This window comes from Falco rusticolus, chromosome 13 (assembly GCF_015220075.1).
Source record: "Falco rusticolus isolate bFalRus1 chromosome 13, bFalRus1.pri, whole genome shotgun sequence".
In the NCBI taxonomy this organism is placed as follows: Eukaryota; Metazoa; Chordata; class Aves; order Falconiformes; family Falconidae; genus Falco; species Falco rusticolus.
The window spans coordinates 23,647,990-23,663,861 of record NC_051199.1 but is presented as its reverse complement, the minus strand read 5'-3'; the positions used below and the strand labels follow the sequence as shown (position 1 = coordinate 23,663,861).

The 15,872-nt window shown below is 36.2% G+C and overlaps 1 protein-coding gene across 2 annotated transcripts in view; it reads left to right on the top strand.

Moving 5' to 3' along the window:
* The window catches only part of NLGN1 (neuroligin 1), a 327,166-nt gene that overhangs the window by 115,936 nt on the left and 195,358 nt on the right, over positions 1–15,872 (top strand). Inside the window, exons 3-4 of one of the 2 annotated variants that reach the window (XM_037406768.1) lie at positions 370–429; positions 9,988–10,140. In XM_037406768.1, coding sequence (XP_037262665.1) covers positions 370–429; positions 9,988–10,140 — 213 coding nt within the window. The remainder of the gene's footprint in view (positions 1–369; positions 430–9,987; positions 10,141–15,872) is intronic. The other variant, XM_037406769.1, reaches the window with a different exon arrangement.

Below are 15,872 nucleotides of genomic sequence, written 5' to 3'. Positions count from 1 at the left end.
GTTCTTGTCTCCATTATTCCTAATAACAACAACAACAAAAAAACAATTAAATTAAGTGGATAAATATAGTTTATGGTGGGTATGCTTTTAGTAAACAAGCTTTGATTCTTCATTTAAAAACAATAAAGCACTGGGCACTCTTTGATTCTTGTGCAAGATGTTTCTAATAGCAATACCCCCTAGGGAAGGTTTTGCTTTAATGTTTGAAAAACGTAATGAAAAATTGGTTGATATAAACTAAGATTTCCCTCTCTGCAAATGTTTTTCTTGAAACATCCATGGGATTTTAATATTCACTGTTTTTTTTCTTCAGTCTTGTATATTCTTGAATTGTCTTTTTTCCTCCATTTTCTCCGTTCTCAATCCTAGGTCCCCTTACAAAGAAACAGACAGATGATTTAGGTGATAATGACGGTGCTGAAGACGAAGGTATTTTTTTGCCGCCAAACTGATTTGCATGACAAGGATCCCTGAAAATCTTTTTACTCCCCTCTTTTTTTGACTTCTTGTCTTCTTTTGAAGAGTTTTTTTTTTAATTCCCATTTTTGATGTGTTTTGTCTTCTTGCTTGTTGTATACATATATATATTTTTAATTTTTTAAAAGAAAGAATGTTGTTAATTTCTACGTTTTGATACAAAACAGTAACGATATTTAAAGAGGAGGGTTTTTTGTTTTCTTGAAATGGACTTTTGATATGTTGCATCCCACCTTTTGACTGAATTTTGTCCATACTATTTAAACTAACACTCTTTTAAAGTTTCTCTGTACACCTTTTTGCATGTTTTCTAACCCTATGTATTTCACCACGTACAAAGACGTTTCTTTTTTCACTGACTGATCTCGGTTTGATAAACATATAAAATGTTGTTTATAAAAGGAAAACTACAGAAAATTCTTAGAAAGTGTCTCTTAAGCAACTGACTTCCCCCAAATACAAAGCCTTCTGCATTTACATGGCCATGAACAAATAGAACTAAATGCAAGACGACCCCACCTCCCTGCAGAAGAGAGGTAGGCCCCCACCGCAGGCAATATTTGCAGTTGGTGAGGCTCTGTGCAGCACCAGTGAATACAGTAGAGCTAAACTGGTGTCATCCAGGGGAATCTGATCCCTTCTGTTTTCTACAAGCATATAAAGATGCCTGTCTGCTTGTGGTGACCCTTAGAAAACCCTATTACCAAGTAAAATCGAAAGTGTGAAATGTCAAGCATATTATTCTGTTTATGAATTATGTCTGTTAATTGTATAAGCTATGCAGATTTGATATTTTTTCAGGGCTATGAAAATGGTAACAAGGGGCTCTTTCTCCTGAGCAGTCTCATCCCTTCAAGTAGATGTGCTTCAACATTCTGAATCTTAAACACATACTTTGTATATTTTATGGTCAATGGGTAAAATAAATTACCATATAAGACTAGTAGAGTTGCTACTTGCTTCTCTCTTAATATCTGGGGTCTTTTTTTTTGCCAGATATTAAGATGAAGCTTAATTTGTAGACTGCAAGGCTCTTAATTAAGAAATTTTTCATTACACAGAACATTAATTATTTTACTCAAAGAGAAACATGCAGTTTTATCACAAAGGATGAAAGAAGGCAAATATGAGCATTTAATTTCTTACCCAATAATTTAACAGAGACTTTAGAAATAAACCCACAAATCTATACATCTGATTTACGATCCTCTACTGAATGTGTATGTTAAGCATATGAATGAAAGCCCACTACTTGGCCTAAGATTTGAGAGAACCTAATTGAAAATCTCCTTTGAAAGTTGTCATATGTTGCGGTTTAACCCAGCAGGCAGCTAAACACCGCATGGACACTTACTCACCCTCAACACCCCCACCCCCCGAAAAATAAGGGAAAATAACAATGATAAAAGAATATATGAAAAAAGGCATGCACAATTCAATTGCTTGTCACCAGCTGACTGATGGCCAGCCTGTTCCCAAGAGGTGGCCCCCATCCAGCTTCCCCCTAGTTTATATACAGAACATGAGATCATATGGTATAGGATACCCCTTGGGTCAGCTGGGGTCCGCTGTCCCACCTGTGTCCCCTCCCAGCTCCTGGTGCCCCCAGCCTGCTCACCGGTGGGGTAGTGCAAGAAGCTGGAAAGTCGTTGACTTAGTGTGAGCCCTGCTCAGCACCAACCCCACCACCAGTGCGTTATCAACACCATTCTCATCCTAAATCCAAAGCACAGCACTGTGCCAGCTACTAGGAAGAAAATTAACTTTGTCCCAGGCAAAACCAGGACGGGCGTCTTTCAGAGCGAAGTGTGGTAATTCAGATCCACTTCGCCCTGTGTGGCCAAATCATTTCCACGTTAGTTCCCGACAAACTTTTGCAAGGGGCGTTCTGGTGTGTTCTCCAAGACCTGTGATACTGAATTAGCCATTGTGAAAGTTACACTGTCTTGTTTTAACTATACGTTTTAAGAAACCATTTGAAACCCGGGTTATTCATCCAGTGGACCTTAATGGCTCTCCTAAATTGCTGTATAATTGCCAAGACAGATGCTAATGGCTTAACATTTGTTGAGTCCTTCTCTGCTTAGACACACTTAAGGAGACTCCCCAGTTTGCTGAAATTCAGCAGAGCGGTTGCTCTCAGAAAGCAGTTTAGTCCCTAGAATCAGATGAGAGCAGGGATCTCAGTCACTGGAGAACAAGTGTCCATGTCAGGGAAAGCCGGTCTCCCACATTGACAGTTGCAGGAGACGGAGAAAGGACTGTAAGAACACAGCAGTGAAACTAGCAGGGAAGAAACACATTTAAAACACTAATAAATCTCTGTAATTTATAGGACTGGGATTAATTTTCGCTGGCATACAAGTGACAGTTTTGTTCTCCTTTCTGTGCCAGTAGAAGAATGCAGGCAGTAATTAGACTTTTACTGCTTCCGAGAGTCACAGAAAGACAGGGCAAATTTAAATTTTTACGATCAGTCAACACTGATGGCTGCTAGGTTGGTAGAAGCCCCATCTGCTGAGGCCATGCATTGCACTGTCCCTCAGCGGAGGAACAGTAACAGGTGACCTATGTTTTGTGAACCTGTCCTTTTGCACTGGAACTCTAGCACTTGTTGCATATGCAGAACCGAAGAGTTCACAAACTTCAATTTGGGTATAAGTAGAAGGAAGGAGAGAGGCAAAGCAAAAAGCCACCTTAGCTATCTAGATTCCTGCTAACCTGTCCATCAAACTCTTTGCCTTTTGCAGTATGATAGTTTTACTCAATATCAAAATCTACACACGAATAACTGGGGACAAAATAAAACAAATACCAAACTGAATGAATGGCGATGTTGGAATATTAGGGAGACTGCACAGTGAAAAACTGTGTCGTATAACCATGGAATCCATGCTACATAAACAGGGTCCAGTGATTTCTAAAATGCTCAGTGTGGCCTCTGTATTAAGAAATTCAGAGCTCCCATGTCTATTTCTCATATTATACCTTTCCAGAAGAAAGATCTTTCATAGCAGCTTCTTCAATCAAATGCCTGGAAAGTATTCTGTATTGTGTCACTCAAACATCATAGTTTGATTAGACAATTTCATTTTAAAACAGTGTTCAATAATCTTATTCCCAGCACAAGCACTGGAATCAGTAATCAAACTTGGATCTCTGGTATGTGCTGCAACCAGTAGACCAGGCTTAATTAGATCATTTTTCATTTTTGTTTTCAAAAGACCCAAAGGCAGTAATGCACATTACCAGCTAATGATCTGCAAATTTGCTGTTTAAAAAATGAAGGTGTTTTCAAGTTCTATGAGTGTGAAATGTGTGAAAAGTCAGAAATTATATAAACGTCTTCTTTTTTTTCCCCAGTCTGGATGCATCCTTGTTTCTGTTTAACCCTTTTATGTCTACATTTGAAATTGCTTGCCTGTTTTTCAGTAGGTATTGAACTACTTGAGCAGGTGCCAGAAACAAGAGTGGCAAAAGTACCTGCAACCAGTGAGCATGAGGGCTTTCCCTTTCTATAGCAGCAGTGGATATGCCTATTTGCTGGCATGCAGATAAGCAGTATCTAGTTTAGATGCAAGATTTAACTTTAAGTTGCTCAGGAGTTGAATAAACTGCACCTTCCCCAGTCTAGAAACAAAGCTTACTTTAAAAGTAAAACATTTTAATCTTAATATCTTATCTCAGTCTTAATTTTGGTAGGGTAGTAATTGAACTTGATTTAATTGGGCTATAGCAAAACCCAGTGACTTTTTATGCACCCTTAGTTCCTATATATGCTAAAATCCTTGGCATGTCTTAAAATACTGCAACACAAATCATAAATCAGTCTGTGCACTCAGGGATCAGAAGTGGACTTCTAGGTAGTTAGTGCTGTATGGAATAACCATGAAGGATGGCTCACAAATGAGTTTTTCTCATCCACCATTCTGTCATACACACCTTACCTAGCACATCAACCTGTCAATCTTAGATCCGTATTTAGTCCGCAATGCTGTTTGAGCATATCTCAGTTTTTAATGTATTCAGTCTCACAGCATCGCTCTGCGATAGAGGAATGTTATTCCATTTTTAGAAATGAGGAATACAGATGCTCAGTTTGAGGAATGCAGACATCGTGTCCATAGTAAAGCAGGGAACTGAGAGTACATGCCTCAGAAGTGGGGTCTGTAATTGTTAGATGTTTCTACTCTTCCTTCTCCATTCCGATCTCCCCTGTGAAAAAAAAGGGACAGATCAGGAACAGATGTTGCTGTTTGTTCACAGGCTGTAACTGTGAAGATTCTGATCATTTAGCCTGATGCTCTGTCTTATACGGGCTATTGGACTTCATTGACTGAAGGAAGTTCTTGGTCCAGCGCATGCTTTAAATCAAAACAAACAAAATTCCACTCAAATTTTAAATTGCTAATGATGCATAATGCTTCTGCAAATCCCTTCTTATGCTTAACAGACTGTAGCGCCATTGGCGGAAAAGAGCACATTTTCAGAATTGAGGATCTTTTCCAAAAAACCCCATCGCTCCATTAGTATTAAAATAGACTAGGATGCCAAGTTTAGCATTTTGTCTGCTTTCAACTGTCATGGTAAGAAATAGGGAGAGAAACAATCCTTCCGTCTGGCACTAGTTGTACATTTTCGGACTTCAGGGATCAGTAAACAGCAGAACACATTTGTCTACCTCACAAAGCAACCACATGCTTCAGCCTTAATTATAGCCTCTAATGAGTGCCAGCCAGGCTGGAGCAGCACAGAACTTATCACTTTGGGTGAACTTGATAACTGACACACAGAGACATATTCATGATTCCTGTTCATCCTGTCATCCATTCATGTGAGTTCCGTGATTCCAGCTCCCAAGTACAGGTGCCAATGTCACTTGCATATTAAATTTGGGGATTATATTTTCCCTTTACACTTAGAACCTGAGTTCAGATTATGTTGAATTTTTGTAGTGAAGTTATTAATACTTGAAAATGTGCATAATAAAAATTCTGACAGACCTTTAATTTAAGCACCTCTTCAGGGCTCCATTATACTTTTAGCACTGCCAAACATTGCTTATACAGTGAAGAGTCTGTCAGCTTTTGCATTGCCAACAGTCATCTTTTAATAATTTAAAATTACTACCTATCTGGCTATCGAGGTCCTACTCTGAGAATCTGCTCCAGATGCTTACCTGTAAAAGCATAGGCCTTTTTTTTTTTTTGTGTGTGTGTGTGTGTTAGAATATACATCTATATGGTCCTTCAGTTAAATTTTTGAGGGTGCACAAAACGATCTCTTCATTTGACGAATACAAAAACAAATGAAAAAGAGATATTTCTATTTGTCTGAAACTTGATGGGTACAGGCTGTATTTGAAATTATGAAACATATCTAGAACCTTGCTGCCACTCCTAAAAGAAGTTCAGTAGTTACTGTGGTAGCCTCCAGACGTCTAGTTTTATATCATGTTAAAAACATGGCATTAATGAATGTTTACATATTAGCACTGCACAGTGCAGTAGCTTATTAAAATAGTGCACCTATGAGGCATCTGATAGATTTGAACAGAAAGGTCAAATACTGTTAAAAGGCTTTTAAATGATTAAGACTGGCACTGATTGGTGCCATGCTCTACTTAAATTTTGGACGAAAGCTTATGGAAGAGCTATGCATCTATCCATATAATATTCTATGAAAGGAGCACATGGGCTTTACAGTAACCTATCTAAAACTTTTCCACTGTTCTTGTACTGTTTCATGACAAAAAAAAAAATTACTTAATATTCTACATCAAAATGTCATAATTTTTTATAACATTTGGAAAACCCCTGCTTGTGACATATGGGCTAAACTAATTATGGTTTTGTGCTAAGTTGTCTCTAGGTAGGCTTTCTTCCTTTCCCTTTTTTGGTTGTTCCCTGCAAATTATACTTGTTAAGTCACGTGTCAAATTCACATCAGCTTCAAATGACTGAAGCTATAATTATGTATTGTGACTGGTATTCACAGTCAGACACGGTTCCCTGTTGTGTGATGTAACAAACATAGAATAAAAGACAGCCCTATTTCTAAATTGCCTGTAATGTAATTAAGACCAGACATAAAAAGTAGATACAACAAACATTAGAAAGGTACAGAGGAGAGAAAAGGATGGAAATCATAATAAGAAGGGTCATGTATATGTGATATAAATAAGATCATTCTCTGCTGTACAGTAAGACCTGCTTCGATGGTTTATGAACTAGCAATTTAAAGCCAAAAAAATCCCAGCACTCAAGTCTTAACTTCTGTGTGAATGAAAACAGAACAGAGTCGAATTTGAGAAGGATTTTGAACTGCACTATCCCTGCATGTATTTTAAAATATTCATGTATCTGCTTTTTAATTAAAGCAACACTTAATAAAACTTTAAAAAAAAAAACAAACAAAAAAACACAAAAAGAATAGTGCACAACTAAATTAAAGCAGTACATAAATCTACATTTGGCAGAAATGCTACATTTGTACCCCAATTCTTCAGGTTTGGAATGAGCTACTTGTGCAGACACACGCACAAAGGACTGATACCAGCCTATAGGAAAAAAATGAAAGATGTATTGAATCATTTCTGGTTAGGTTTTGAAAAGTATTTGAGTGGCAAAATCTCAGTGATTTTCTAGGAGTTGGACACTTAACTCCAATAAGCATTTTTGAAAAATGCATCTTTCTACTCTATTTGTACCAATACAGAGTTTCTTGTCACAGAGTATTATCTTAAGACATCCTCCATTTTGATTTTAAAAGCTGATAGTTTTCATGGGGAAACATTTACTCACTTTCAGGTAGGAATCAATTCTTGATTATGGTCTGATTTTTTGCTTTCTTCCTTTGATCCTATTATTAATATCCACTAGTTAATAACATCTGTACTTAAACAGTAGTATCCCAGCTGCATATTTACACCTTTTAAATGTTCCTAGCTATGGACAGCTGTAGACTGCAATCGATATGAAACTACCGACTGCAAGACCAAAATGCAGTGATCTCTCTTCTTCACATGAAGAGCTCCATGGTTTCAACATAATCCGTAGCCCAGAGTCCCACTAGTGTCAGCTCAATACTGCGTAACCTCTCGCAGTACTAGATTACTGCCTGTGACACACAGAAGCACCATTTTTCTTTTATAGAAGGGATTTCTCTGAAGACTGATGACTTTGGCAAAGCAGCATGAGGAAAATTCGTATTGCATGTCATCTGCTCTGTCATGGCACATAGGCACAGCTGAAAATTAGTCTGTCTTTATCTGTCTGTAATCTTTATAAGAATATTCATAGTGGGAAATTACAGAAGTATGGTATAGACAGAATTTACTCAGAGAATAACTTCTTTTTATGTCAGGTTTTACTTAAGAACGCGTGCTTCCTTTCCCAGATAAAGGACACCCATTCTTTTCAAAATATTCCAATATTATTTTCCAGATAAACAGGCCAGTACTACCAACATTTCATTACTGTTCACAGTCGGTACTCCGTAATTCTATGTAATTTTAATTAAAGAAGAATTCTGAGACAGTCTCCCCCTGTGCTACCACCAAGCACACAATTAACTGTGTACAATTTCTGCTGGGAACAGTCACACAGTGATTTCAGATTAATAATTTATTATTGCTTCCATATTTGTATCAAAAAAAAAAAAAAGGCAGCATAAACTATGAAAAAAACCCCATCTACTGAAAACAGTATATGAATTTGAAAAGATTTTTTCCTCGATGTAGGTTTTAAACCCCAGGAGCTCATAATTCTATCCTATGGATGATGAAGATAAATAATCTTCTTAGCTTTACACTCTGAAAATTGCATGTTGGAAAGCCCTTACTCTATGCTTGAGTGAGGAAAGCAATACAAGCAATTTCGTGCACAACCTTTCATCATCCTTTTGGTCTTGAATAAATGATTGTTCTAGTACTTCCAATATTGAAGATCCAATTTCTGATCTTGACTATTCTGGCATTTTCTTCAAATTAGAATCAATATAAAAATAATAATAGCAACTGGCTTTCTACAAACAGACACATCTGTGCTGAACTTTTTCAGCAAATTCAAAAAGCAGGGCTTTGATTATAACTGCCTTCACCTAGTAGTCTTTACAGTGCTCCAGAAATGATTCAAACAATTCTACTGAGAGCGTACTTGAAAGCTTTTTAACTAAGATTCCTCCAAATCAAAGGAGTAAACAATGCATCTAAGATTTCTTCAAATGCTGAAGTGAGTAATTGGGGAATTTACGCGCATACTGTCATAATGACAAAAAATGTCTTCAAAGAACATCCAGTACTGTTCCTCACTGGAAGTTTTTACATGCTCTCTTGTTACTGCCTTTCTTGATTTTAAGGCACTATTATGGAATATTATGACTTGGACAGTGGAAAAGACTCAGGCATCTAGTAAATAAGATCAAAACACAATTTAATCCAGATGTAAAAGTTTAAATTTACACGTTACCTGATTTCTTTCCTGTCCAACAGAAAAAAATCTTTTAAAAACATACATTATCCCAGTGTGAACTGTTGTTTTGAATTGGTACTTAGATGAATTGGTACTTAGAGAATAACTTTCCTCACAAGGAGTAGTGGTGGTCTAATATTTGAAATTTTATTCCCTGTAGATGCATCATGTTATAAATAGGACTGTGTCGGGGGGGGATACCCAAACCATTTTCTTAGTTAAATTCAAACCAATATGTCAATTTCTTGTCTATTTTTTCTGTCTGAGACAATGGCAGAGCTTCAGGATTCAAAATTGTTACCTGCATTTGGCATCACTTTTGAGAACCTTGCAATTGGTTTAAATGCAGGGTGCAGATTTAGAAACATTGTTCCAGGCAGCTGTTTTTTCAAACATACAGTCCTTTTCATAATTCAGTAAAATAGGAAGTACCCACACAACTTGAACTTAAGGCTACCCAGGTTACAAATAATATTGATTTGAACAGCTTCCAAGTATTTTTGAGAACTTAGACTTCAGACCTATCAAAAGACAGCTGTTTTGTGCACCCTTTTTTAATGTTATTGATCTTACCACACTGGACACAATCAACAATTTATGTGCGAGCAGAAATCTTGTTTATCTTAACGTGGTGAATCACCTTTAGCTAAGTGAACAGAAGGATGCACTGAGCTTTCAGAAGGGTTCAGACTTTGCCTAAACGAGCTCACACTGATGTTAGTAGACATTTTACATCAAATTCAGCAGGAACAGATTCAGACCACTGTTCCATTGCATTTGAGCAAACATGTTACCATTTTCGATTCTTTCGTGCTTTTCCAAGAACAATGAGTGTTTCAAAAATATGAACTTTGGTTACAAGCAAACCACAAAGAAACACTTACGCCCACCTTCCCATTTCCTTACGTAAAAGATGTTGCTTGAGAAACACTTCAAGAAAAATAACCTCACTAAAAATAAAATAAAAACAAATTAAAATATTGCATGTAACTTATTTGGTACTTTCTTGAAATAAAATGTGTCTTAATATTTTTTCCAGACATTCGGGACAGTGGGGGACCTAAGCCTGTGATGGTGTATATTCACGGAGGGTCCTACATGGAAGGCACTGGAAATTTATATGATGGCAGTGTTCTAGCAAGTTATGGGAATGTGATAGTCATCACAGTCAACTATCGCCTTGGGGTACTTGGTAAGAAGCTTTTAGCTTTCCATTAATCCCTGCTATCTGCAATGCAATTCATGTTATGTGTGAGAATGTATTAAAAACAAACAAGCAAATGAAAAACAAAAGAACAACTTTTTAAATTTCCTTTTTGGTCAAATAAAAGTTTTGTATTCTGCCGTTGAGATATAAAGACGTTGCTAGTATTATCTGCAAGAACCTGCTGTCATGCTTTCAGTGGTATGAAACAGGTGTTCCCATAGCTGAGCTGCTCAGAATCTGAAGATTTCTTTTTTTCCCTGTGAATAGCAGCAATGCTTTACTTCATAGACAAGTAAATCTTTTTTTTTTTTTAAAAAAAAAAAAAAAAATGTTGTCATAAGCAATAGTTTTTTCTGTGGAAGAAAATGACTAAGTTTTGATTACCATGATTTTTTCTTGGTAATAAATTTTTAATTTCGCTTTTGAAAAAGCTATGGAGGTTATAAAGCCATTATTTAATAAAACCTGTAATTTTAACCTTTTTGTTTTGAGCTTCATTGTGGTTTTGAAAGGTGTTACAGGTATAATTTGAATACCTCCAGTACTTCTTTTCTGGGCCAATTTAGAGAGCTAATAGAGTTACTTTGGGTTGTTTCAAATACAGTGAATAGGATATGCCGATGCTGTTGGTAGACTTGTGTGGTATCCCTCTGGTAGCTTGTATTTCTAATAAGTTACGCTTTGCTGTTTGTTCAGTGTAGTCACATTCACGATACAAGTTCAGTAGCTCTTGAGACAATGTGATTGTTGGTTTTTTCTTCTGCATATTTTACCAAAACGTCGCATGGTGAGACTCCTGAAAGCAGGAGTTCAGTTCTGGGATATTATGGAGGCCAGTACAGTAACTTTAGAATAGTTACATAATTATTAGGGTGTTGCCTGTAACATCTGCAGTGGTGTGATAGGCCGTTCGCAGCAGCGAGTTGGTTCTGAAGACGGTCAACTTTGTTGTCAGTTCATGGGTGGTAGCACTGTCTGCTACTCTGGTTTTCTTCTGTGTGGTTGTTTTATTTAAACTTTGCTCTGTTTTTTTGTGCATTAGCATGATCTACAAATTCATTGGTTCTGGTTTGCTCATTTGGGTAGTTTTCTCCAAACAGTTTCATTTTTGTTAAAAATTTGACATCTGAACACACTTTAATTTTGGGAGGAGTTTCATATTTTGAAACTTAGTCTAATATGGTTGTGTTTTACAAGAGACTGAATAATTTCCAGAAAAATCATAACTATTTTTTTACTGGATTTACCTCCTTAGTATACACTTGGAGTTTTCATTTATGATGTACTTCTCTAAGCAAGGGAATTCTGATATTTTGTATGTTTTTCTCCCTCCTCCTGTTCTCCGATTTATACAGTGGCTTCAAGTCCTGGGCACGTTTTAGTGCAGCAGTTGATAACCTGTAGTCTGTACCTCTAATCGACATTTTAGTTTTACACCAGTCCCCTCTCCCTGATGTTTCAAATAACTTTTGTCTATATTGTATTCTAGTAATATATTCTGCCCATTAATAAAGTATCTGTTATCGCAGAGCACTGTTTATTTTTGTAAAATGTCTAATTCCTAAATAATTTGCAGTTGCAGTGTTTGAAAGGGCTAGTTGCTTGAAAGATGAAAATTAATTCACCTTTGTTGATGGTAATGGCTTCTCCATTTGTAATTTAACACTGATCCCTGAGGTAACCTACTGCTAACATCTTACTGAGCTTGGGAGGATTTCATTTGTGTTTGTGCTTGTGTGGTTCTTTGGACTTTACAGAGCCTCAAGGGGCAGAGAGCTAATTTTCTTTCACGTGGGACCTATTACAGTAAAACCTCTAAAACTCACGGCAGAATCCAGTGATTGGTATGAATACTTGAAATTATTTTCAAACTAACTAAAAGAACCCTGTACCAGGCTTGCAGGGTTTTCTTAGTAAAATTAATGCACCTATTAAATATATGTAGAAGATGTTCATATATTTTGTACAATGTTACAAATGGTACAATGCCTATCTGTCATGTATTAAATAATGATCTATCACTAAATAGGTAGTGTAGAAACATGCTAGTAAACAAAAAAGAAAATTTGCACAGTCTGCATTTTCTCTGCATTTGTTTTCTGGCCTCAGAGTAGAGTTTTTGCATAATCGTAGTAGATATCAACTTTTATTTTTACTGTTTTGAAACTCTTGTTCATCACTGTGTTATTAGACTCCTTACAGTACGATTATTAAGCCCACAGTAGACAGCTTTTGGTGCAATTCAGATTGGTTTTTTCTGTTTATTTTGAGTTGAAACCTTTGTCTTATAGACTAATGTGCTCAAGGACCTGCATTTTATAGATGCAAGATTTGCTTCTGCGTAAAATGCTAGAAATTGCTTAAAAGTGAAATCCAATTGGTAAAGAGAAAATAACGATAAAAATGTAAGTAGTATGAAGCAAGTGAATTTAAAAAAACAAACAAAACCTCAGTGCATTCTCTGGCCCAATTTTGTCTTTGAAACAAGTTTGAGAATGAAAATCTGTTAGAAACTTTCTTTAGATAAAGATAAGATGGAAAAGAGAACTGTTTGCCCTGAAAAAGTGAGGAGTACTGAATAGGAAGCCATTGGAAACAGACTTTTTATATCTTCTTTAGATTCCTTTAAATGCCGGTCTTGTGCAAGCAATCTCATCCATTAAGGAATACCGAGCAAGTAGTTTAATACCCTTGAAGGACAGCATAGGAGTAAGCACAGATGTATTTTTATGGTTTCTTATTAGGAAAGGACAGATATGAAGACAAGTTTGGATTTTGAACTCAACTAATTTGAGACTTCAAATGTTTATTTAATATATAGCCATCTGGTAAAAAGCAGGAGCTTTTTATTTAAATTTCATAAAAGAAATGTAAAAGGATTATAAAAGGAATCTATTTAACATCCAGAAAAAATCATGATAGACAGGTTTAATACTGCTAGTGCTGTTTGCTGTGTTCTTTCTTATGAAAGGTTTATTTAGAAAAGCAGAATGCTTTGGGTCACCACTGGCTACTACCCCTTTTCCTCTCAAGACGGGAGAGAAAGGAGAGAGCTGGTTTATGCTAACTGCATACTGGTTTCTTCATTTTATTAATTTCTGCATCTTGCTCTGGATTATCTTTTAACCACAGGACTTTAATACAACTGAAAGAAACATTTTTAATGCAACTCACAAAATGAACTGGGAGATGGAAGAATGATTCACAGGAATCTCTAGGTTAAGCGCTTGCTTTAAATTTCCCTTTTTTTCCCTATTTAAGAAGCAGTGGTTTTCTCTACAGAAACAGTAAATTGTCATTCCAAGGGTCTGGGTTAAAAGGTCATAATAAAGAAAAAGGAAAAATTACATGCATTTGGTATTTCCCATTTGGCATTCTGAATAAGTCTGCATTGGTAAGGCAAATGTTCTATAACTGCAAGACCATAATTTATGCCAAAATGGAAGCACACCCATAAGTGAGATTGTCTTGGTCATGCTTGCTTGAATTATGAGCAATTTTGCCTTTTGAGGAGGATGTAGGAAACATAGCTGTCTTTTAGGTTTGTATTTATATTGTTACTCTTTAGCTGGAGGATATTGACAGGGATTACTGAGTAGGAAACGCCTACCCAGGTATTCTGCCACTTTGATTTTTAAGCCAGTTTGTACTTTTAATGCTGAAAGTAGTCACTGCAGCACACTGTTTGAAAGGCCTGTTATTCTTACTAGTACATTATTTCCCAAATAACTGCACTGAAATCAATGGGGCTTATAAGTACAGTACGTCCCCTTGTGACAGAGCCTACTTGCCCGTAATTTGAAATGATGCAATGAGGAAAAAAGGGCACTGGAAAATTGCTACTCATACACAGACCTTCTTCTGAGCAGATCTATTCTTAGAAGAGGTCTGTTGTGTTTTCCAGCCCAAACGTCCATTTTTCAGTAGAGTGTTGTGCCAGCTGGCTGTGTTGGGCTGCACATTCATGTAAAATAAAACTCAGAACAGTGAAAGAAAATGGAACAAAGCAAGAATACTGTCACAAAAGGCCTTTTCTACTTTTGGTAATGACAGTTAGAGCTTTATGGACAATGTGGTGAGAGAAGATGAGTCTCATTAAGCCGTAACGTGCTTTGTGTGTTGCTGTGTGTCAGAATATATGAGGAAAATACATTAGGTTGGAACATACATGTTACTTCCATGCAGAATCATGCCAACCAGCAATATCTTATTGGCTAAGGAGGTATGTGACATATAAGACTAGAGTCCTGTTGTAAAAACTGGGCAAACTTTGCCAAGTCCAGCATTTCTGCCATTACCCCTTTCTCTGCAAGGCATTGCACATTCCCAACAGGCAAAAATTAGTGCACAAACTTTCCTTTATATGTAAGTTTATGCACGATGGGTTTGTTCCCTTTACTATAGTAATTCCAGAATGTAGCCTAGTGAACCTTTTCATGGGATGAAGAATTATCTAGTTGACTGTTTGCAGGACTGAACACAAACATGAGAATATATTACAATGAAACCTAATTCAGAACTACTTGGAAGTACCTGCTTGTTTTGGGAGTCTAATTCCATTGTGATTGACTAGAAGGTATTGTCTTGTTTTGTTTCGATATTTTTCTCTTTCTAAATCGTATAACATCTTTTTTTTTTTTTTTTTTGTTCTGTGCTTTCAAATTAGATCTGTTTTTTTTCCAGGATTAATTTAATTTGTCAACCTGATCTATCTTTATTTTGGTAATTATTTACTTTGTATTGTTCCCATCAGATAGTCTGGGGTTTTGTTTTTGGTTTTTTTTTTTCCTGCTGCCTTGCTCTTCTCTTTATTTTGACATCATGGTGATACTACTAAAAATATTAAACAGAGGGTATCTTTCCAATATGTTTCAAAACCATATATATAAGGTAGACATAATCCTTTCAAAAATTGCTTTATGTCATATTAAAAAAAATTAGTGAACGTCATAAAGATGTTGTGATGAATTAGTATCCTGTGTCACTTCAATATTTTTGCATATATAACCTATCATGTTCCTATTCTACAATGTGGAGGGGTTGTCTTTTTTTCGGAAAAAAAACTTCTTCACTTTAGTAAAAGTAAGTGTCACCCACTCATGGCATAGTGCCTATTCAGTGAAAGTAACAGTGGAATAGGAAGGTTTATGTTAGATATCAAAAGAGATAAAAAATATAGCAAGATTCTTTTTCCTATATTTCTTAGACTGTGGGGTTTTCTTTTATAGTTCATAATTTAATATCCAGTAAAACTGTGAAAATGTTTGATCATTAGCATCAGTGACAAGCACATCCATTATCTTTTTATGAAACCTGAAAGGTACTGTCAGGAGATGGCATTTTATTCCAGCTTTGCTGTACCACCACAGGGTCTCTGATGAGCCTTTTTTCTATTATCCATTTCCTAACATGTTTGAGTAAAAATGCTAGATGAACAGAAGATTATATATTATTGCCTAATTAAAAGTACATTACATTGAAAGTAAAGATGGGAAATTAATAGCAAAACACATCAAAATGTGCAGTCAAAAATCATTCATTTGAGTTTTTTGAATTGGAAGAACATGCAGAGAATGTTAATTTATAAATAGTTTTAGGGACCCTTGGCAGCTTCATAACAAGTCTCCTTTAGATATATGAATGTGAAGTTGCTTATAAATGAATTTTAATATTTTGGGATTACGCAGTAGCATAATGTCCTGAAGGCCTTATCTGAT